General features: G+C 38.9%; 2 protein-coding genes and 1 long non-coding RNA gene across 9 annotated transcripts in view; 2 read left to right on the forward strand and 1 right to left on the reverse strand.

Moving 5' to 3' along the window:
• The window catches only part of fbxo18 (F-box DNA helicase 1), a 37,288-nt gene extending 30,645 nt beyond the window's left edge, over window positions 1-6,643 (forward strand). Inside the window, exons 19-22 of the mRNA XM_035995987.1 lie at window positions 989-1,114; window positions 1,411-1,517; window positions 4,602-4,736; window positions 6,108-6,643. Coding sequence (XP_035851880.1) covers window positions 989-1,114; window positions 1,411-1,517; window positions 4,602-4,736; window positions 6,108-6,269 — 530 coding nt within the window. The 3' untranslated portion in view covers window positions 6,270-6,643. The remainder of the gene's footprint in view (window positions 1-988; window positions 1,115-1,410; window positions 1,518-4,601; window positions 4,737-6,107) is intronic.
• Window positions 3,131-3,561, forward strand: LOC116054532. The gene is made up of 2 exons (XR_004106083.1): window positions 3,131-3,209; window positions 3,294-3,561. It is a non-coding gene; the product is annotated as an uncharacterized LOC116054532 (long non-coding RNA).
• A 4,614-nt stretch (window positions 6,644-11,257) lies between the features above and the next one.
• Window positions 11,258-22,783, reverse strand: il15ra (interleukin 15 receptor subunit alpha). 7 transcript variants are annotated; one of them, XM_031306112.2, is made up of 8 exons: window positions 22,590-22,783; window positions 21,168-21,368; window positions 19,357-19,404; window positions 19,214-19,261; window positions 17,464-17,580; window positions 14,213-14,311; window positions 13,477-13,567; window positions 11,258-12,508 (listed from the first exon to the last, which is right to left on the reverse strand). In XM_031306112.2, exons 1-8 carry the CDS (start codon window positions 22,654-22,656, stop codon window positions 12,433-12,435), a joined length of 747 nt encoding a protein of 248 aa, XP_031161972.1. In that variant the 5' UTR covers window positions 22,657-22,783; the 3' UTR covers window positions 11,258-12,432. The 7 variants fall into 7 exon arrangements, with proteins under 7 accessions (XP_031161972.1, XP_031161973.1, XP_031161971.1 ...); XM_031306113.2 differs by having other exon boundaries at window positions 14,213-14,308; window positions 17,464-17,583; XM_031306111.2 differs by having other exon boundaries at window positions 17,464-17,583.
• Window positions 22,784-24,021: the final 1,238 nt, after the last annotated feature.

Raw genomic sequence — 24,021 nt, forward strand, 5'->3', positions numbered from 1 at the left:
GCGCCTGAACAGTGCAGAGGAAGACAAAACACCCGCTCCTGCTGGAACTGCAGTTTAGCAGGATGGAAGTATATGCCCATTAATGATGCACGTTAGGGACATTAAAGAGCACCTCACTTTGCCAACTGAAAAAAAGAAAAAAAAAAAAAAAAAATTCCATCTGGACCACGAGCTCTTAACATAGACTGATACATTTTCTTTCAATGGACTAAACTGATTCATCGGCTAATCGTTGCAGCTCTACTTGGAAGTCTATGAAGGCTAAATGTATGAGTGTTAGAGCCTATGTAGGGTAAACACTGCGTTCTAGCAGGCATGATGCCCAGAGCCTCCACTACGCTGCACATGGCCAGAGAAAAGAGGCCAGAGACGTTGTGCAATGTGAAAAAGTGAGAGCAATAAAACACAGTATCTGTTCTCCTGTAGATGCATCTTTTCAGAGGGAAATGGCGATACTGCATCGGTTTTGGGGTCAAGGTTCGGTATGTTTTCTATACAACAGGGACAAAAACTTTTCTTTGAAAAGTATAAACATTCAACAGTGACTAATTGGCCATAATTGTTACTGTAACAGTTAAATACTGACATTGTCAATAAGCAACTATTAAATAACCCTTATGTCAGTAATGCTACATCATAAGACTCTGGCCTGTTGATAATTCCTGAACTGGGCTGTAGCTTGCGCCCGTTTATACAGAGCAAACACAACAGAGCGACTACATTGCACACGTGAAGGCACATTGTAGCACTCAAGCACTTTGACCAAATGCGGTATTGTCCACGACTGAGTACAGTTGCAGATACGCAGCAATAAACACTCCATAGCTATTAAATTAACTAGTGAGAGAACAGAATTTCTGTTTCACGTATGCGAGTGGTAGACGTAAATGCACTATTTTGACGTGTTTGCGTCACAGGGCATAGAACGTTGTCGGGGCGAATACCTTTACAGCACTGGTTGTTACCGATGTTTGCTGTTTTGTTTCAGACTTCATAATCGGAACAGTCCACAAGGCTAAAGGTCTGGAGTTCGACACTGTGATGGTCACCGATGACTTTGCCAAGGTTCCCTCTTCAGAGCACAACCTGCACCACAATCCCAACTTCTCATTCGGTATGTTTCTTTGGACAAACCTTTCTTTTTTTACATATATTTTACATTATAGGTTTTTGGTAGACACTCTTGCCCTATCTTATACGGGAGTAACTGCATCTGTTTCCAACAACTCATTACCTCTTTTTTAGGGTTGCTTTCCTGTTTGTTAGTTAGTTCTATTGTTAGAGGGCTTAGCTAGACTGATAAGTCAGCCAGGCTAATACATCGACCGATATTGCCTTACTGCAGATTTAAAGGCAGTCTAAAAAGTGGTTAATATTTAAGTCCTTTGAATATTTTCTCTCCCTGCTCAGCTGATATTGCCGATGATGAGTGGAACCTGCTGTATGTGGCGGTGACTCGTGCCAAGACGTCTCTGATCATCACTAAGACCGTCCGTCGCATCCTCACAGTGGCTGGGGTAAGACATTATCACACACTTGTCCTAAAATGCTTCGGCAGGTTCTTTTTTTTTCCCCAACCCTTTTTTATTTGTTTTTTTTTCATGTTTGCACATGGCCACTGCACATTCAAATCACAGCCAATGTTACATCTGATATTGTTAGATGCAATGACGCACGTATTAAGCATGTATTAACAGCCAGTACAAAATATTTGCATCATCTTATTTCTGAAGCTTTTTTTTCCCCACTTCTTGTCTTATCACCCAGTCCTTCCTCTCGTGGAAAACCAAAACAAAGTGTTGGTGACCCTTCACCACCACCTCTGTCACTGGGGTTTTCTTTGGCCGTCCTTTTTATGTAGCTGTCAGGATGTTAGGGTTGTGTTAAAGAGAAGTAAGATGTCCCACCCACATGTTCAATGCTTCCTACGCCCATTGCTGTAAACATAGCAGTGCAGTGTGTGCACAGTTTATCGGTCAGTGAATAAATGCCGCAACTCCTCAAGACCCAAGCCAAGGTCCTGTGTCTTCCTACACTGCTACCTGCTGGTTAAAGTGAAAGGGGTTAGCCTTTTGTCAGTTAGTTAGGTCACGGAGCTAGCAACTACTTCAGCTCAGGCTCACTGACTTAAGGTGGGCTGACCTTTTAAGCTGGACCAGCTATTCTCCTTTTAGTGACAAGCTGCTGATGTCACTAATATGCAAATGAGTGTATGACATAATTTCCACCTAAGCTTCTACTAAAAACCCAGGGAAAACCCTGGCTGTGGTTCTGGAAGTCCCTTATCTCACACCCTTATCTCACACGTTTATGCCAGCATGATTCAAACCAACATGTTCCTCAACTTCTGCCAACTTAATCAGTTTAATTTCCGTCTAGCTACAAGCTACCCTAAATATATAGGAAAGGTGTGGTGTTAAGTGTTTTTAAGTGCTTCCTGGAGAGTCAGTGGTTGGTTTGAGTCTGGAATGTCATAAAATCTTACTAGTTGGTTATTTCTGCAGGAATATAACCAAACTGCTTATTGCTTGCATTTGATGGATTATGGTCCATTTAAAAATAAGTGATCCAGTTTGTGACAATCAGCGAGCAGATGTGGTGATTCATGTCACGCTAACAAAACATAGGAAGTAAGGACTAAACTGCTAAAAGCTGAATTTGTTTACGCTTCACTGTTTGTACTTCTCTCTTCATGTTCCCTTTTCATGTTCCCTTGCTGTCAAATAAGTTATATTAATTAATTTCTGTTGTTGGCACCTGAACAATGCAGAGAAAGAGAAAAAAAAAAAAAAAAAAAAAACCACCCACTGCTACTGGAACCGCATTTTAGCATGATGGAAGTTTTCCCATTAAAGATGTACATTAAGGACATAAATGAGCCCCTCACTTAACCAAGAGGTTTTATAAAGCCCTGGACCACAAGCTTCAAACACAGACTGATAGATTTTCTGTCAATGGACTAAAAACCATTCATCTAAACTATGAGCAAAAACACTTTTATTTTCTTTCATCATGCTAGCAATGCCCACTAAATTCTATAGTATGTATGAACAAACTGCAAACAACTTGGTTTGGAGACTGACATCAGCCAGGAACTCGGAGCGTTTCAGACAGAAGCGCTGCAGCAGTGGGCAGGATGAGACGCATAATATGTTGGAAAAATAAAAAAACACCCACTGCTGCTGGAACCGCATTTTAGCGTGATGGAAGTTTTTTTATCAATTAAAGATGCACGTTAAGGACATACTGTATATGAGCACCTCAATTTGGAACCACAGTTTAGCAGGATTGAGTTTTTTTTTCCCATTAAAGATCTACATTAAGGACATAAATGAGCACCTCACTTAACCTAGAGGTTTTATAAAGCCCAAATTAGACTAAGCACTTTTAGAAAGCGTTAACTTGTTAGCAACCGGATTCTAAATTCACCGTCCAGTTTGTGCCCTGTTAAAGAAACAAAGGAAGTATGACTAAACTGAAGCTGAATTTGTGTACACTTCACTGTTTGGACTTCTTTTTTTGTTTATATGAATAAATTGCTGTTGTTGGCGCCTTAACAGTAACCTGACTCCGCCAGATGGATTGCTTCGCATTTGCTCGGCATGTCCATCTGGAAACTTTCCGTTGGAGAACTTTTGGGAAGGGGAGAAAAATACTGGTTAGCTGATTGGATAAACCATCTGTCTATCACTAACCTGACTCCGCCAGATAGCTCGCGAGATCAGGATGGTCTCACGAGGCTAATTGTCTTCACGACTAGCGGAGCCAGTTGATATGTCAAACTCTTGCCGAAACCATTCGGGAGAAGAGCAAAAACATCTTTTCCTCCCGAGAAAAGCCTCCAGTGCCGTTTTTTTTTTTTTGCTCTTCTTTCAATGAAGGAATACTTTCTAAAAAGGATAAAACTTGCGCGATAGCTACGCTCATCTCATCCGTGGAAGCCGCCATGTCTTCTCAGTCGCTTCTCGTTGCGTCACACCTAAACCCACCTCAAAGCCAACGCTGATTGGTCGATCGTTTGGCGAACGGCTCCAAATTTTCTTCTTTCTAAATGTATGAGGAGGGTTAGAGGCTATGTAAGGGAAACACTGCGTTGTAGCCAGGAGCGGAGCGCTGGTAAGGGTGTGAGGGGGTGGATTCTGGGGCTTCAGCTCAAGATGTTTTCTAGGTTCTTCAAATGCCTTTTGTCATTTCCCCTCAGTCTCTCTGACTGGACCGGCAGTCAATGGAGCCAAAGTTCTGTTAACAAAGGATGATTTATTTTTTCTTGGCAACTATCATGTTTTTTCCAAAAAAAATCTCACTGGGGCAGCATGTTCCTGCCTTTGAGAAAAGAGTCAAGAGAAGGAATACAATGTGAGAAAGTGAGGGTAATTAAACACTGATACGAGAACATAGACACTCTGGAGTGTATCCAACTCAGCTAGTGTAGTCACATTGTTCAATGGTCCCACCAGCTGGTCCCTCTTGTGAAGCTGTAAAGCCATAAAACAAAGCTGTGTGGGCCCTCCCAATTCTTACAGTACACTTTCTAACAGTTGTGAGAAAATGTGTCTCTCATATATTATAATAATAATAACAACAACTTCCTGTCACTACAGGAATACTTCCTGAAGTCGGAGATGCCCAGCACGTTGATGAAGGTGGGCGATCCTCTGCCGTGCTGTGTCACAGACTGTCCCAACTGCACCACGCCCGGCTCAGCATTCATCATGTGCAAACAACAGATGAAATGTGTAAGAACATATCAACTCCTCACTAACAGGCCAATGTAATATTCTAATGTGCCGGCTACATTGCACGTGTAACATATGCGGAGTGGATTTTCCAACACTACGCTTTCACTATAATCAATGAAATTGGCTACACCGGCCATGAGAGCAGCACGTAAGTGTTGCATATGCTCCGCGGATATCTGCGCTACAAGCGTAAAAACAGGAGATTATTCCATTTATATTTTTTCACGTGAGGTGTGTGCGGCCCTTTTACACAGAAATGGATCATAAAGTGTCTTTATTTCTTTTAAATTAAACAACCAATGCCCAGGAAATAACTTAATGACTGTCAGTGAGCGTGTTGGCAGTTTGGTCTTGAGAGTTTCAGTTTTTTATTTTTTGTTTCCCTCTGATAACAGCTGACAGTAGATAGACATTTGACAGCGCTGTGTCTGCTCCAAAAAACTGAAGAAACAACAACGATCCCAAAGCAAAAGCTCACCGTCTCACCTGTGACTCACACATTCCTAGGCAGTGTGTGCCCTGCAGGTGTAGCCAGTTAAAAGATACATTCCCTGGCCCATCTGCTCTGCAAACGGTCCGCACACGTTACACGTTCAATGTAGCCAAAGCGTAAGACCTTTTCAATGGAATTCCAGCCTGGACATCTTGTCAGTTGATGTCTTTCACATACACTGCAACAGGACATATGTATGTATTTCAAGTGTCACCGAATGCTTACAGCCTCTGATTTACTGTTAGCCTAAATGAGCCAGTTAGCATTTTGTGAAGGTTGTATCAAAGAAAAACGTAGGTTGCATCCGAAATTCCATACTAACATGCTATTTAGTAGGCTAAAACGGCATGGGAGAGTTTTTATTATGTCCGAAACCTTGGTATGAAATCATTATTATGTGAATTGCATACTATTTCCGGTGAAATATTACAGTATGCAAGCAATGGACACTACGCCGGCATAAGTATCATGCAATGTGGCAGTAACGACAGCATTCATAACAGACAAATGGAAAGCAACTAAGGGAGCTCTACAACGTCAATAACGCTTCAATTTACCATCTACATATTTAAAATCTGTAATTTCGTATCCAACCGGCAAGGAGGCTCTCAGGAAGTGACGTTGAAAATTACAGCTTAGTGCATTCGAAAAGATACACACCACGGTTTTATTTACACAAAAGTTTGTTGAACAGTAGTATGTTCATGTTGAGTATGTAGTGCATAGTATGCGATTTTATGGACGCAGCCAAACTCTAAAAAAATGAAACTACAGTTAGTTTTTGTCAGTCAGAATTATAAAAGCACAATAGCTGTAATGCCCTCAAGACGTTTCTTGCTATGATTTATTAAGTCTCCCTCTTTTTGTCTGTCCAGTCTGATGGTGTGTCTGCAGGCGGCCCGTTGTGCGAGCGGTGTGTGTGGACGCGCATTGGCTCAATGGCCTTCCTCATGACCGACGACGTGCTCTCGATGGCTGAAATACCGCGAAGACTTGGCCAGCAGGTCCACCACATGATGCTCCTGGCACTTTTCTAACCCTGCTCGTCATCAAGGACTTCAAATAAAACCGTCTGCTTTTGTACATAGTTGGAAAAAGGACTTTCAGGTCAACGGCCACAAATAATGTAAGGTGTCTGTCTGTAACAGATGTTTGCAACGTTGCTATTTTTTTTACAGCCTACAGCTCCCAGTGGCCACTAGTAGGACTGAGGGTTAACTGGAGAGCACCGTGTGATTGTGTGATTGTGTGACGTGTGAGTATATTAAAAAAAATAAAATAATTGCTGGCAGACTTGTCAACTTTTACTTAAAAATAAACTTTTGTGAATATCTTTCTTCTTTAATCAAATCAGTCATTTGGTGTGACTTTTTGGCAGTTTATGGTTAAAAAAATGTGTATTATGAAAGCAGCTGATAAGATAAAACCTTTTCATTTCATCATGATCACATGAGTACATAATCCATTGGTAATGGAAGGGCAGTACAAGTCTATACCAGTTGTGGTTTTAGTGATAACAATACTCCACATTGCATTTACAGTCAATCTACAATTGACTGCACTGGGATTTACTGAATTCTGTTCCAAGTTCCTGCCAAACATCTGCTAGCAATCAGCCTCGGCTCCATGGGAACAGTCAAACAGCTTTTCAGCTAATGACACAATACCACAAAAGCCTTTTAGCACATTAGACAGAAATGAGAGTGAATGGATATTTCCTAAGTATTAATCTACTAAATCCATGTTCAAGAGGCTACTCTAAGCTGTTAGGGTGTAAGTGTTTGATAACGGACACCTTTTATACAGATGAAATTCTGTCACAATATTATATTTTTTATCATGACTGGGAGAAGGTCTACACGGATGTACATGACCAGCTGGCAAGTGTGTTTGCATTACTTAATATTTACTTTTGGAACTACTGTAGAGTAATCACTGAACATTCCAGGGGATATGGACAACATCTGGAGAGGGACATTTTTGTGTGCAAAGTCCTCTATTCGCAACACTGGACTAACGTTTTTTTAAAGAATATTTTTAATTATACCAATTTAATGGACAGTGGGAGCAACAAGTAATTACAGGAAAAAGACAAGTGGGATTAGAAACAAAGGCCCATCACTGGATTTTAGCCCAGGATGGGGAAATGAAAGTAGTAACCCACTAGGGCCTTAAAAAGCTGCTGACCCATGGCATATGTCATCAGTGAGGTTTCAGCAGAAATTCTGTTCATTGTGTTCTTTTAAGAGGTCTTTTTCACACTGACCATTATAAAACTATGAGCAAAAACACTTATTTTCTTTCATCATGCTAGCAATGCCCACTAAATTCTACAGTATGTAGAAGCGCTGCAGCAGTGGGCAGGATGAGACATATAATATGTTGGAAAATATATTATGTGTACCCACTGCTGCTGGAACCGCATTTTAGCGTGAAGTTTTTTTTCCAATTAAAGATGCACGTTAAGGACATACTGTATATGAGCACCTCAATTTGGAACCGCACTTTAGCAGGATTGAGTTTTTTCCCATTAAAGATCTACATTAAGAACATAAATGAGCACCTCACTTAACGTAGAGCTTTTTTAAAGCCCAGATTAGACTAAGCGCTTTTAGAAAGCGTTAACTTTTTAGCAACCGGATCCCAAATTCACCATCCAGTTTGTGCCCTGTTAAAGAAACAAAGGAAGTATGACTAAACTGAAGCTGAATTTGTGTACACTTCACTGTTTGGACTTCTTTTTTTGTTTGTATGAATAAATTGCTGTTGTTGGCGCCTTAACAGTACAGAGGGAAAAAAATCTCAAGATGCCAGACTGATCTGCGAGTGGAAAACGAGCTCGCGAGATCAGGACAGTCTCACGAGGCTACCTTAACAGTGCAGAGAAAAAACACACCCATTGCTGCTGGAGCCACAGTTTAGCAGGATGGACATTAGTTAGCATGAGTTTGCTTATTGGAAAAGCAAGAACGTTTCCCCCTGGACCACAAGCCTCAAACACAGACTGATACATTTTCTGTCAATGGGCTAAATGTATGAGGAGGGTTAGAGGCTATGTAAGGGAAACACTGCGTTGTAGCCAGGAACGGAGCGCTGGTAAGGGTGTGAGGGGGTGCTTTCTGGGGCTTCAGCTCAGGATGTTTTCTCAAAAGCCCTGGAACTTTTAGGTTCTTCAAATGCCTTTTGTCATTTCCCCTCAGTCTCTCTGACTGGACCGGCAATCAATGGAGCCAAAGTTCTCTTAACAAAGGATGATTTATTTTTTCTTGGCAACTATCATGTTTTTTTTTCCAAAATTGGAAAATAGTCATTGCTACCGTAAATGGAGAAAAAAAATTTCCCCGGGGCAGCATGTTCCCGGTCCCCCTAGCTTTGGGCTGAGCCCCAATTCTTCCAACGTCTGACTCTGTTCCTAGTTGTAGCGGGCATGATGCCCAACGTCCCTTCTTCAACTGCACATGCACTGCACCAATTGACTTCTTTCTTACTCCTGCCTTTGAGAAAAGAGTCAAGAGATGGAATACAGTGTGAGAAAGTGAGGGCAATTAAACACTGATACAAGAACATAGACACTCTGGAGTGTATCCAACTCAGCTAGTGTAGTCACATTGTTCAATGGTCCCACCAGCTGGTCCCTCTTGTGAAGCTGTAAAGCTTTTCAGCTAATGGCACAAAAGCCTTTTAGCACATTAGACGGAAATGAGAACGAATTATACAATATAGACGGAAATGAGAATGAATTATACAATATTTCCTAAGTATTAAAGTACTAAATCATGTTCAAGAAGCTACTCTAAGCTGTTTGACAACGGACACTTTTTATATTATACAGATGAAATTCTGTCACAATATTATATTTTTGATCATGACTGGGAGAAGGTCTACACGGATGTACATGACCAGCTGGCAAGTGTGTTTGCATTGCTTAATATTTACTTTTGGAACTACTGTAGAGTAATCACTGAACATTCCAGGGGATATGGACAACATCTGCAGAGGGACATTTTTTGTTTTTTTACTAATTATGTGTCTACATAGTTCTGGGTTGAAAGCTGATTATATTATTAACAGCTATAGAAGCCTGTGATTCAGAATTTGCAGAATTCACCGCAGATTTTAAACAAATTAAAAATAAATGTTATCTTCACATCTTCACCCTAAGCAGCAAAACTGGATCGGATCACCGCTGACAACTGTAAAAACTAATTCCGCAGATTCCGATTGGGTCTACTGATTGTGCAAAGTCCTCCATTCGCAACACTGGACTAACATTTTTTAAAGAATATTTCTAATTATACAAATTTAATGGACAGTGGGAGCAACAAGTAATTACAGGAAAAAGACAAGTGGGATTAGAAACAAAGGCCCATGACTGGATTTTAGCCCAGGATGGGGAAATGAAAGTAGTAACCCACTAGGGCCTTAAAAAGCTGCTGACCCATGGCATATGTCATCAGTGAGGTTTCAGCAGAAATTCTGTTCATTGTGTTCTTTTAAGAGGTCTTTTTCACACTGACCATTATAAAACTATGAGCAAAAACACTTTTATTTGCACGAAAACGTTCATAGGTAGGCACACAAAACAACATTGACGTAAAACATGGTGGAATTTTTTTAATTATTAAACATCCAGTTGCTTATAAATATCAGGTCTGATACATATTTCAATAATACAATCATATAGTGATTCCTACTGAAACCTTACATTAAAGCATTACACTGATGTGTGATATCTATGTTCAGCCAAGAATTTTTACGAAAATACACATTTTACATTGTGAAAATTCATAAAGAAGAAGCTTTAATTGTGAGACAATACCAAAAACAAACATACTAAAATAATTTGATTTTATCTGGGGAAGTGGGGGGGAGACGGCGGATGTCTGTGCAAGTGTTAACTTCCTCCTGCATTGACATTCATCATGCTAGCAATGCCCACTAAATTCTACAGTATGCATGAACAAACCACAAACAACTTGGTTTGGAGACTGACATCAGCCAGGAACTCGGAGCGTTTCCGACAGAAGCGCTGCAGCAGTGGGCAGGATGAGACACATATGTTTTTTGAACATCATAGCGTCTATATATTCTACTAGACCCCCAGGAATACAAATATGACGATGAAACAGATTATAATAGAACCTCTTTAACAACAGGCAGAGTCGGTTCTTCTCTTCACTTCCACCCAGGGCTGTACAGCTACTGATGAGGTCATTTCCTTGAGAATTTAGTTTTTTTGTTTTTTTTTAACAAACTAGTTTACTTTCTATAATTAAAAACTAGTTTTCCTATGCTTAATCCAGTATTTTTTACAAAAAGGCGGTTGAACAACTGTTCTTCAAATGTAATTTTTTGGTGCTCAACTGTTCAGCTTTAGGGCCAAATTATCGCTTTAAACATTGCTCTGGAACAAATTTGGGCTTCCCTTTACAGAACGCTGAGTTTGTTCTGAACATTTTGATATGAAACAAATGGGTATCCGGTTATATGCAAATATCCTTAAAATGTGAATTTATAAAGAAATGTAAAAATGCCCTTAGACCGCAGAGGGTTAAAGGTATTCCTCATGTTAATAAAGTGATGTTAAACCAAAACACTTTTTTGTCAAATTCAGTGAATATCTGCTCATGGTCACCTAGCTCTCTATTTTCTGTGTGCTCTGAAAAAAATTCCGGTGTTAAAGCAACACTATGTAACTTTTCCCGCTTCGGTCCCCCTACAGGTTGTCTCATTGGAACTTCAGTTGCAGCTAAAAGTTACATAGTGTTGCTTTAATACACAGCCCTGGCTGTGTAAATGGAAAACAAACAGAAAGGTGTGCACCATAGACTGTGCACGAGCCACAAAACACTGTTCCAGCCAATTGGCAACAGGCAGCGACAGTTGATGGTGGGGGGGAGGCAGCATTTGAATGTGCTGAGTGGCCAGTAGTTATCCATCCGTGAATTTGGAGGGCGGAGCTTCTGATAGGGAGGTTGTATTTGTTTGGCATTTGAGTTCAGATATCAACAATCTTTTTAAGTGATTAAAGCGGCAGGAATGTCTATTGTGATTAACATGTAACCCGGGATACAGGTTCCACCCAGTGATATGTTCATAGATTTTAGAGAACAATGGAGCTCTAAGACACAAAGGAACATGTTATATGAGGCTTTGGCTAAACAGTCCATACTTGTTGGAAGGATTAATTCATTGATGGTATTTTGTATTTTCATGGCAGTGTCCAGGAGGTGAATTGGCACCTCTCCAGCTACCAGTCCACCACCATACTTATACCATACATATATGGTCCGTATGGGGACTTGAACCAGCAACCAAAGAAACATACAGAATATCCCCAGCAGTATCCTACAAGGGTAGAAAAGAGCACATGCTACCTGTTGTAGCATCAGATGGTCACAGCATCTTTAAAATTAAAGTTCCTTATGTGCAGTTTACATATTTGGTTGAGATCTTCTACGAAAAAGGTTGTGAGTTAAACTTTTTAGAAATGTGCAAACAACAAATCATACCAAGCCAGCCATTAAGCTTATGGAGGCGATCACACAATCTAATAAGAACAAGGCGGTTCTTCACTGCATGAGGATGACCCCATGAGCTCCAGTAACACTGTAGTCTCGCATTGCCAGACCTTCCGCCACAGCGCTGCCGAGGAGGGTCTGGCCAGTCCACACAGCATTCCAGTCACATTTGTCTTTTGTCGGCGTTAAACCCCGGACACAGGTACGTTTTGTTACTTGTTGAACTTGTTTTGGTGGAACATGTGCACGTAGGGAGGCGAGCTCTGGAATTAAAATGGATGTCGAGTGAGTAGGACTGGGTATCAAATCCAATACTCTTTAGGCACCGACTGAATTGCCTCCAAAGCATCGAGTTTTGAAAAATGCCTTGTCATTCAATACCCAATTTTAATCAAGGAGTAAATCTCATCAGCGTCAGTGAGCCAATAAGCATGCAGCATGCTTCTACCAAGATCTAATAATGTCTGCGATTGGCTGTCTAACGTTACATGTCATAGAGACAGACACGCAGGAAAACCTCTACGTTACACACAGAGAAGGAGCTCATGTAGTAGGAGCGGAAAAATAAATTAAAACAATTGTTATATGTGTTGTAATTTATTTTTGTTTTATTAATTTGTTATCGAAAAAAAGGACTGTTTAGGAACCGGTATCGAAGTAATGGTATCGGTACCGCTATCTAACATTTTTTAACGATACCCAGCATGTGTAACTGTTCTTCTGTTGGCTCCGGTGGGATGCTGTTTCTTGACTTCCTACGAAAAAAAGGAAACAGTGATGAGATCATAACTAGTGAAATGATAATCAATCCGACAGTTGCTCACAGTCAGATTCAAGGTAAAAAAAAAAAAAAAAGAGTAAGAAAAGAGCGAATCAATAAGTGTACAGTATATAGTAACAAAGCCCCAGCGCGAGAAATGAAAAAAACGTTAAGTAGAAATAAAGTGAGATTAGGTTAAAATGTAATATTAGGTGAAAAAGATTATGTTGCTAAAGCAATTGATTGTGCAACTGCTTTTGTAGTGCAGCATTAACCTAAATAAAGTACAGTGTGAACATAAATAGCAGCAGTGAGTAAATAACCGATATTGCACATGTAACTGATAAATTATTGCACCAAGTAATTATTGCACCTAATTGTTTAAGAATATTGAGATTGAGATGTGGAAATTAGGGGTGGAAATCACCAGAGGCCTCACGATACGATATCATCACGATACTCATGTCACGATACGATATTATTGCGATTTTAAACATATTGCAATATTTTGCGATATATTGCAATTGATTGCCTTTTTCCAACTTCAAATTTTTCCCAATTTCAAATGATGTCCCCATAAGGAAACTTTGTCGACATCTGTTTTATCTGAAAAGATACATGTCTCTGTTTGTTCATCTCACTTCAGTTTTATCGCTGCGAAATGGGATTATCAAGCAGACATACTGACCAACAGTTGTATAATAAAAGATCGATACTTGGTGTCTGTGTATCGATAGTCTTGCCACAGAAAAAATCATGATACTATGCTGTATTGATTTTCCCCCCCACCCCTAGTGTAAATGCGTGTTTTGATTAAGTAGGCACATGGGTTTGCAAACAAACCATTTTACCTTTATTTCAGTTGTTCTATCAAGCGAAAGAAAGTGTAGCGTGACATATTTACACCTGAACAAATACATTTTTCAATGAATCACTATGTTAACATGCTTTTCTCTAGCTTACCTTTTATAACAATATAGGCTGATTCCGATCAAAGCTAAGACGAAGGCCAATGAAGCACAGCCGATCACCGCTGTTGTTGTGCTGCCATGTACTGCCAACAAGAGAGAAATACTCAACACAAGTGGTGGAAGAAGTAATCGGATCCTTTAGTTAAGTAAAAGTACTCATACCACACTGTAAGAATACTCTGTTACAAGTAAAAGTCCTGCATTGAAAATGTTACTTAAGTAAAAGTATGCAAGTATCATCAGGAAAAGTACTCAATGCAGAAAAATCATTATATTTTAGAAACTGGAAACGATCAAAAACTGTTTTGTGTTTAATCATTTCAGCTGCACTTGTAGGCCTATATGTTTTTTAATAGTTTCATTAAAATAAAACATCTATTTTTTTTTAAACTACATGTGTTTTGTGTGCAAAAATCTTAGTTTGTTAAGTAATTAGTAACTAAAGCTGTCAGATTAATGTAGTGGAGTAAAAAGTATAATATTTCTCTCTGAAATGTAGTGGAGTAGAAGCATGAAAAGAAAAGACTCAAGTAAAGTACAAGTACCTCAAATTTGAACTTAAGTACAGTACTTGAGTAAATGTACTTAGTTACATTCCACCACTGCTCGACATGAAATGGTAAGGTCTTGATTCTCTGGCTCTATATTCTTGTTTGTAAAAACAGTGTAGTTATTATATAGGGCTTCCCATTGGCACAAATGGGAACAACAACAGTGATGAAGCTTACTATGGGCAGAGTCGGTCCCATTGCTTGAAGGCTCAGTGGTGGTTGAGGTTGATGTTGTCCGGTGCGTCCCTTTAGTCTCTGTCACACCTTCAGTTCCTGCTGTGAAAGAAAGAAAGGAATGTGATTTCCCTGTAGCTTGGCTTTTCATTTCAACAGTTTAGTATTGGCAGATCAAGGCAGTGCGAGTTGCACATTAAGGAGACATTCTCAATGTCTTCCAGGTTTCTGTGCTGTTTTTCTATCCTTTTAGAACACATAATGTTTTTAACAAAAACTGGTTCCATTTATGTGATGTGTTTGTTATTTTACAGATTTGTGTATGCTTGAAAAAAACAATATGATGGACCAGGCTGAAACCACCACAAACAGAGCAAAACACTTCACGATGAAGAGGGATAGTGGAACCAGTGTGGAAGCACAAAGAGACTCAAAAAAAGGGGGAAGTTTGCAGATTTGTTAGCCTGGGAAAACCCTGACGAACTTCCGGCAAATTTGAGATTTGCTCTGCAAGTCAGTCTGGCCAAGAGCCCATTCAAGCCCATTTCCATTTTTTCCAAATCGAGGCACTAATCACAACCGTTACACGATGACGATAGCGCAGCGACGGCAAGCAGCTTTTTGTTTACATTACATAACGGCCACTGAAGCGCAGCAACCCGTTGATGCTGCTGTAGCTGCTACGTAGCAGTCCAGACCAGCGATCCAGGTGACGTCACCTGGATCGTTGGTCTGATTGGTTGAAGGACTACCCAATTGCGCCCAGAGGCATATGAGTGGCGTCTGTTGGTGACGCCCCTTTGGAAATGGGCTGTGAATGAAGCTTGCCCAGACCCACTCTCAGTTACAACTAAGAAGGGTCTGGTGTCAACCAGGCTACAGATTTGTTTTTGTTTTTCTTGAGAAGAGGCCCAGATAACATTTTGGCTCAGTTTTATTGTGTCCAACAAACATCTTTAAAATATGCAATTACGTCTCGTATTTTCGTGACAGACCTGCGACCATTTGTACTCCTGTAAGACTACTGTAAGATTATCTTCTAATGAGTCAGCTTGACTTGCTGTACATGATATGATTAATTATCCCTCTCCAATGTCATCAGACCCTTTGGCTGGATAATTCCCTGATGTCCCGTATTTGCTTATGTACACATTAACCAAATCTATATTGATTATATAAGTGCAATAATTACTATAAATGATTATTATATAATATTATATTAGCTAGCAGGGGTGTCAAACATACGGCCCGTGGACCAGAACCGGCCCTCCAAATGGTCTAATCAGGCCCCCTGGATGAGTTTGCAAAGTGTGAAAATTGCAGCGAATTAATTCCAATTTCAAATTTCCCACTTTAATCTCAGAGAATATCTGAGTTCTTTTTTCGTAAATTTACGACTTTAATCTTAGAAATTCTGAATTTGTCTCGGAATATTACCCCTCTCTCCCGGGTCTGTAACATTATTATTTTCCTACAATGGCCTTAGAACGCTGTCCTAGCAGAAGCAACTTGCGTTTGCCAACATCAAGCTGACAAGAAACTCTGTGGCAGATAAAGTTTCTGATATTTCTAGAGTGATATACTGGTCTGGCCCACTTGAGATCACATTAGGGGTATGTGGCCCATGAACTAAAATGAGTTTGACACCACTAAGCTACAGTGAAATACAAGAGGTCTGGTGAGTTTGAAAGATGATAAATGAAGTACTATTGCCAGTAAAAAAAATTATGAAATGTTTTTGTTTTGGAAACAATTATGTACATCACCATGCGTTTGATTGAAATACCACCATTTTATAGGGCCTCCACTGAAGGTTATCACTTAAACATGACCATTATATCCATCTTAAACTCATGTAAGAATTTATTTAGAATACCCCAAATAGCATATATAGACATTGTAACTATAGGGGGGAAAAGTGTCCGTCTTACATGCAATATATTCAGGGACGTGCACAGATGTTTTGGAGGGCCTCAAGTGAAAAAATGGCACTTCTCATAACTATTTGTTTAAAACATTTTTTTTTTTAACAAAACGTTAACTATATTAACACAACTCTGACTTCCTTACCAATTTATTTTAATTCCCTCACATTCACTCACTCATTATCAGTTCACACAGAGATCTTCTTTGGTATAGGTTTATCAGTGCAGAGCAGGCAACATCAAAGGAAACTATGCCATAATGTGCATGTTTTCTATGCTACTAGTTTTAAGTATATATTTAGAATAACTGACGGCACCAAGGAGAGAGGGACATAGTTTCACTAATAATTTGTTTATTTTGCACATGGCAATACATCATTTAAATCCTTTTTGTGTTATTGGAATAAGATTGCCGGTGAAACACGCTGTCCCTGTGGCAATTAAAAGTATTAATTGGAGTGCTGTCCAAATGACCTTTATATAACAAGCTGCATATTTGAACATAACATTTCAGGGAAAAGGACTCTTGATGTAAGTCATTAACTGGGGAAGTTCTGTGGTGATATGGAAGGGCATCGGAACTCCCGAAGTTTTGATGCCCACATCGATTTTACATTAATATGTGGTGCCCAAAATGGCTTGGGTGCTGCACCTAAGTATTACCTTATAATGGTAGGGAAACCCTAAAAAACATACTGTATATAATGATGGATACAATGACTGATGGGCAGTGGCGGGGCTAGAAGGGGGTACACTGTAAGCCAGTAGTAGGCTATACAGTGGAGTTGCATATTTAGTGGTTTGTTGGTCCTTCTGTAAGTAATTTTGGGGTACAATTTGTTTCTGGAGAAAGCTAAAAGGAGCAATACCACAGGCCAAGCAACGGCCTGTTCCAACATTTGAACGGGCACTGTACTAGCTTGTTTAAAATGATAACAAGGGAAATTAATAAAGAATGTGATATTTTATGTGATGTGATATTTTATGTGATGTTTTATTTAGCAGAATTACATTGTGTTGTTCTATCATTTCCTATATTTCTAAGCAGATTTTCTAAGCTGTATACTGATAACCCAACACCCCCCACCCCCACCCGCCACCCCCCCTAATGATTATTGGTCCACCCCTGTGCCACCCCACTAAGAAATATCCTGGAATCGCCCCTGCTGATGGGTAATCTAAATCATGACAAGGTGTTCATGAATCTCAAGACCATTTCTTAGGTGTTTCACCCAGCCCTGGCCAATAAAATCATTTGACCTGATGCAGTTATAAGCAGCGTACAGTACACTGCAAGTAGCATAACATGCATGACTTTATGCTATTTACCCTGTGAGTGATTTGTCCAGGCCTGTGCACCAGATGAGGTAGGCTCTGTTCTGTCTCCTGCAGTCACTGAAGCTGCGGTGCTTATACTCTGGCTCGTCTGCAGGTATGTGGAAGCTGCTGCTGATAAGAAAAGACATTTACTTCTACTAATACTGCTAAGAGCAAGACTGCTAATATGACTTACTTACTACTACACTGTTGCTTCTCCTACCAGCGCTACTATTTGTAAAACTACTGTTAAAGAAAAACAACTCTGTTCTACTGTGATTCGGGGAGTCCAGGTGTACAGATGTCTTTCATGCATGAAAAGTTCTCAAGTGACTGTGCGGTACAGAAGTACATTTTCCACACACACTGGTTATGATATTTACTCTGAAATAACATGCCACATAGCAATTAACAAACATTAGAAAAACACATGCAAGGTTTTGTGTTAGTTTCTTACACTGTTAGTCATAGTATTACTACTGTTACAGCTGCTGTTACTACTTCTTGTAATAGTACGAGTGCTGCTACGACAACCAAAACTCAGCTGCTACTGTATATTAACAATCATTAAACCTACTAGTACGACTACAATACTGCTACTACTGCTACTACCTATACTACTACTGCTACTTCTAGGAGAGGAAGTTACAAACAGACCGTTCTATTTATTCCATTTTCCATTTAGCTGTTAGCCATGGCAGTGACTACAATTCCACATTTATCAAAATTAATGATTCGTGCTTTTCGTACTGTGACATGTCAACATGTCCTAACAAAGTACTTTTTTGTATATTTGGACTTTTTAAAGCAGTATTATCAGACTTTTTTGGCGACTTGGGGGCAGCAGGATAATCTAGCTAAAAAAAACACACCATCGGCATATTACCACCTTAGCAGTTGCCTAAAAACACGTCCAGCAGACACGGAGGAACATTACCAGTCACCTGACAAATTAAGTCCAATATTCAAGCTCCTTTTAGCTCTGTTTTGGTCTCCACCAACCCGTGAGGGAAATGTCAGCATCTTTAGCAGCTAATTGCTCCACTATCAGCTAGTTGCTAACTAGCTGGTGAGCAATTAACTAAAATATGTTAAAATGCTTCACAAAACTAAAGGGGAATTGCAGAGTTATTTTCCGAGTGGACATCTTGACTTGTGTAATTAGTGATGGCTGAATTCCATTTAGGTGTTTTGGGCATGGGTTCTGAGTCTCTGACACTTCATGGAATACCATCACTGTTATTAGTTACACATGTGCTTCTCCTGCTATGACAAGTTCTTACATGCCATGAACACACGCAAGAATCCACACAGAAAAATGGTAACAGGTATCTACGTGCCCAGATTAATTACAATAATATGCAAGGAAAACAGTATGTCAAAGCTAAATAACCATTTAGCGCTCTCAATGGCAGCACACATTTATCCATCTCTTGAAATGTCTTGGGTGTCAATCCATTTTTTCCAGTCTTTGCAGTGACACACATCATACATTTTGTCATACACTGACATGTTAAGCTTTTTGGGATGGATCCTAGAATTTTTTGGTTATCCTCCCACAATTTTCAACATGTAAAAAAAGTAACCACTACTACAACCACTGCTAACACAAATGATTTAGACATATGTAGTAATTATGAAATAATTACTACATATATAGTAATAATATCATATTTCATAATTAGTAGTTAGATATTTTTAGTTTATTAGTATTATTGTAGTATTTTTCTGTCTTCAGAATTCATGCAAATACCGAACTCACTGACTGAAGTGGTAATGGTGGAGTCATGGGGAATATCAGTGTTTCTCTCTGCAAGATCAGACCATTAATCATTAATGTTAAGAAAAAAACACTTCTCTCCGACACATATTAAAACCTTATAGTGTACAAATATTGAAACTTACTTGTTACTGTGCTCTTTGGTGGTTGTGTTGTGGTTCTTTTTGGGTCAGCTGAAACACAACAAATAAGAAATTGAGCAGTTTGTTCATCATGTGAAACTTGACAGTATGAATAAGCTACAAATAAATTTGGTGATAAAGTTGGAGGCTCCCTGATGGTCTAGCGGCTAGGATTCGGTGCTGTCACCGCTGCTGTTTGTTTCCCGGTCAGGGAATGTTGAGGTATAAAGGGCTTAAATTGCTTGGTCTGTTAATGCAGTGTGAATTTTCCCAATCGGGATCACATTTTTTCAGTTATTCCAACACCACATGAATGCAGCACAAATTCCCTATCTTGCAATTTTAACGAAAGTGAAAAATAATTTGTGTATCTGCCCGTGATTGGGATCCGCTCCAAAATGTAACAGGTTCTTCCAGCATGCGTTCACCTGCAGTGAATCACATCAGCAGAGGGAGGAGGACAGAGGACAGGAGGAAGAACTGATACTGACTGATGCCTGAGTTCTTCATTCTTTCTAAATTTCTCAGTATTTTAAAGTGACTATATGTAGCTTTTAAATGTTTCTGAAACTGTGTAATTTTCCATCTGATGAGCATAAATGACCAGTAACAGCAAATGAGACTAACAGTGAAAAGAACGCTATTTTTATATAGTTTTTATGAATGCCTTTGCCCAGGTCAGATTTTTCCCGCAAAGTCACAAATTGATTTGCGGCAGGTAGACGGCACTATAGTAACACATTCTGAAGAGTCTTATATAGGCCTAATAGTATTTTTATTTTATTTTAGAAGTTATCTGCTGTAGTTATGGCTGATACTGGGGCAGGACTAATCCAGGAAAAAAAGGAAATTAATGGAAAAACAACTATAAGCTAAAAGGTCAAGTGAAAGATGAAGTGCAAAATTTGAGTCATACTTGGTCAGGCTTTCAACAGATAGAGACAATTACGGGAATGTTAATTAATCAAAACCGACCCCGAATTGGCCCTTAGGTATGTTACGTGTCTATTTCATTTCAATTTGAAAATATAAATACATTTAGATGTAATTTTATTTTTTTAAATGAAAAAGAACCGATAAGAGTATCGATAAAGAACCAAACTGATAAGGAGTATCGATAAGAGTAGTAGTATCGATAAAATCCTAACGCTACCCATTCCTAGATCGATGTAGCATCTGGGACCTTGGCTTGATGTAGTCAACATAAGTACCTAAGAGTATATTGTATACAATTCTAAATGGTTTGTAAACCACATATGCTGCAGCCCTACAGACATACCGTACACACTTCTTTCTTTAGTGTACAAACCAGTTTCACAAGTTTCTAAAATCTATATTCTCAGCTTACACTGCTGAAAGTGCCCTCCTTCCTATGGAATATGTTACTGGGTAAGATAGTCTTGAGCCCTATGGTCCTATTAACTGAGCCATTTTTATTGCAGTCTTTGAAATATGTAAATAATAACAAAAGTTTGTCTACCATGCATCATTATAACCAATTATTTTATTTTCTAGCACATCATTTTAAAATGCTGTGTATTGTTTTCATTCTCTTGTTGTCTCTCTCTAATTCTTCATCTCCTTAATGTTTATTTTGAGCCTTTCATCTGTCTTTCTTGACGATGTACTTTGACTTTGTACCATTTACTTTCTAAATAAAGTTTTCAAAAAAATAACCTGAGCCCTATGGTAGCATATGGTAACTGGGTGGAGAGCTATTTTGCTTCACTCACAAAGCTCAGTTTTTCTTTAGGATTCTGTGATTGAGCTGTTTAAATGTAAAGACAAATAAAATAACCCCAATAAAATCTTACCTATACACACGAGGGTGGGGGTGGACCACTTTGGAGAACCATCCTCAACCTTGCATTTGATGAGAGTTGAAGTTCCCACCTTCCTCACGTAACCTCCTATGCACTTGTAGCGGAAAGTGCTGTTAATTTGGAAGCAGGTCTCTAGTGGAGGTTCAGTTAGATCAAATGAAGGAATATTTGGACACGGACAAGTGATGTTGTCTGGAAGACAAAACATCAAGTGGCAAATCACAATTGGGATGCAGATATCCACACAGAAATGCAACAACAGAAAATTAAAATGGTTCACCTTAGATTTTTTTTTGTATTAGTTTCAGATAACAAAACCAAAAACTAGGAGAGTAGGGCTGGGCAATATATCAATATTATATCGATATCGTGATATGAGACTAGATATCTTCTTAGATTTTGGATATCGTAAAATTGTAATATATTAAGTGTGGTCTTTTCCTGGTTTTGAAGGCTGCATTACAGTAAAGTGATGTCATTTTCTGAACTCAGACTGTTCTAGCTGTTCTATTATTTGCCTTTACACACTTTGTCATTAAATCGACATTTCTGATGATTATTTATCAAAAATCTCATTGTGTATATAATATTTTGTTAAGCACCAATTGTCAATAATATCGTCGCAATATCAACATCAAGGTATTTTGTCAAGAATATTGTGATATTTGATTTTCTCCATATCGCCCAGCCCTATTAGGAGACCCAAAACAAAATCAGTTGTATGACTTTCCTATTTAGTCAGCTGTGAATGAGTCCTGTTGGATTTATGCAGGTTTTTTAAGGCGATTTTGCACATGCTATTGGGTTTAACCTTTTGCTTTACTGTAACTCTATACTCTCTATACTTTAATATTACATGCCTAGATTAATCAGTACAGATACAGGTGAACAGAAAAATTCTCTCTTCAAACTGTTTACCAAGATTCAAAAGGATCCACCAATTTCCCAGAGCTACACTGAGATTGTTCAAAACAATAAAAAAAGAAACAGGGTACACATTTTTCAGCGTCTCTGGGTCTACAGATAGGCCTATTTTTATACTGAAAATCCATCCCTTTAAATGGGTGGGTTTCTTCTGCACATCTGGTCTACTTAGTTATTACAGTGTTGTCTGTTTTGTTAAGAGCTTGACTGAATTGTGTTATAAATGTGTTTGCTATTCAGTTGCAGACTAACGTCAGCATACACAAAACCTCTCGGACGATAACTAATAGTGGCTGAAAGGAAAAGTTAAAATACGAATAGCCTAATAATAACAATGGTAATTCATAAAAAAGCAAACATTGTTTATTTTGCATTATTGTTATTTTGCAGTGCCCTGGTTTGGACCAAACTAGAATAAGGGTGAATAAGATTCTTAGTTCTGAACATACATCTTATGTGTAAAGTGGGCTGAGTTTATTTTGCACTTACCGCCGTTGGAGCAGAGCGCAGCTCCGAGCAGACAGATAACAGAGAATAAAGAGGAACCCAGGTCCATCTGACAGCTCTGCGGAGACCTAAAACATGTTCGCAAAGTAAACCATGGCCTTTATAGTTCATCCTCACACTGCAACGTCCTACTGTTAACTGGGGTACTTTCACTTTCACCGCCTCTACGTAAAGCAGCGGATCACGTGTTCTAGTCTGATCTCTATGGATGCTCGCACGCAGACTTCATGTTTTTATATTACTGAGTCTCACATTCGGCTGCATCCAGTGGTTGAAGAAGTATTCAGATCCTTTACTTAAGTAAAAGTACTAATAGCACGCTGTAAAAATAATCTAATACAAGTAAAAGTCCTGCATTGAAAATGTTACTTAAGTAAAAGTAGGCATATGTAAGTATCATCAGGAAAATGTACTTAAAGTATTAAAAGTAAAAATACTCAATACTGGACGATCCAAACAGTTGTGTGTTTAATGGTCTAATCATTTCAGCTGGACTTGTAGGCAGTTATTTTTGTTGGGTAGTTTAATTCATGATAAAACATCAGATTTTATAAACTACATGTGTTTTGTGTGCAAAAATCTTAACTTGTTAAGTAACTAGTAACTAAAGCTGTCAGATGAATGTAGTGGAGTAAAAATTACAATATTTATCTCTGAAATGAAGTGCAGTAGAAGTAGAAAGTGGCATGAAAAGAAAAGACTCAAGTAAAGTACAAGTACCTCAACATTTGTACTTAAGTACAGTACTTGAGTAAATGTACTTAGTTATATTCCACCACTGGCTACATGTACATAGTGTGCATAAAGTGTTACATCATCTTGCATGGCTTTTTCCAAAGACTTGAAAGCGGAGGTAGTACGGGCCTCTGTAAAAGGGGACTGTGTGATACCATTTAGATGCACCACTTCTGGACAAAACGTATTGTCAATAATAGGAGGTAAACTCTGGAATAGCTTGCACCTCCCAATAAGAAAGTGTCCTACATTCAACAGCTTGAATACTCACTTAAAGCAGTGGCTTCTAGAAAACCAGAGATGCACTCACTTTTAACTGTCACACTTTCATCACCCATACACTTTCACTGTTAAATTGAATGCAGTATAGAAGTGGATGAATAATATCTTTGTCATCATGTGTGTACCTTTTAATTTATAGTGAATGAGTGCTGTATGACTGCTTGCTGTCTCTATGTTAGTCCTATGTCACCTGCCTAGGGACTGCAGATGAAAAGTAGTTATTTTTGACTAATTCTGGCATATTTACAACAATGTTAAATAAACCAATAAAAAAACAACAACTGACAAACAAACATATTAAACATTCATATGAAATAAACAATGAATACTGAAAACAAATATATAGGCTATACAGTTATTTAGTATATATACAAAATAAGAGAAAGAAAAAAGAGGC

The sequence above is a fragment of the Sander lucioperca genome, chromosome 20, assembly GCF_008315115.2.
Source record: "Sander lucioperca isolate FBNREF2018 chromosome 20, SLUC_FBN_1.2, whole genome shotgun sequence".
Taxonomy (NCBI): domain Eukaryota; kingdom Metazoa; phylum Chordata; class Actinopteri; order Perciformes; family Percidae; genus Sander; species Sander lucioperca.

Excerpts from the sequence above, each read along its gene's own strand:
- il15ra (XM_031306111.2), bottom strand. The coding sequence starts at position 22,656 with ATGGACCTGGGTTCCTCTTTATTCTCTGTTATCTGTCTGCTCGGAGCT. Across the intron at positions 14,312-17,463 it reads CTGGACAAATCACTCACAGG|CAGGAACTGAAGGTGTGACA; the intron begins GTAAATAGCATA and ends TTTCTTTCACAG. Across the intron at positions 13,568-14,212 it reads TGGGACCGACTCTGCCCATA|TACATGGCAGCACAACAACA; the intron begins GTAAGCTTCATC and ends TCTTGTTGGCAG.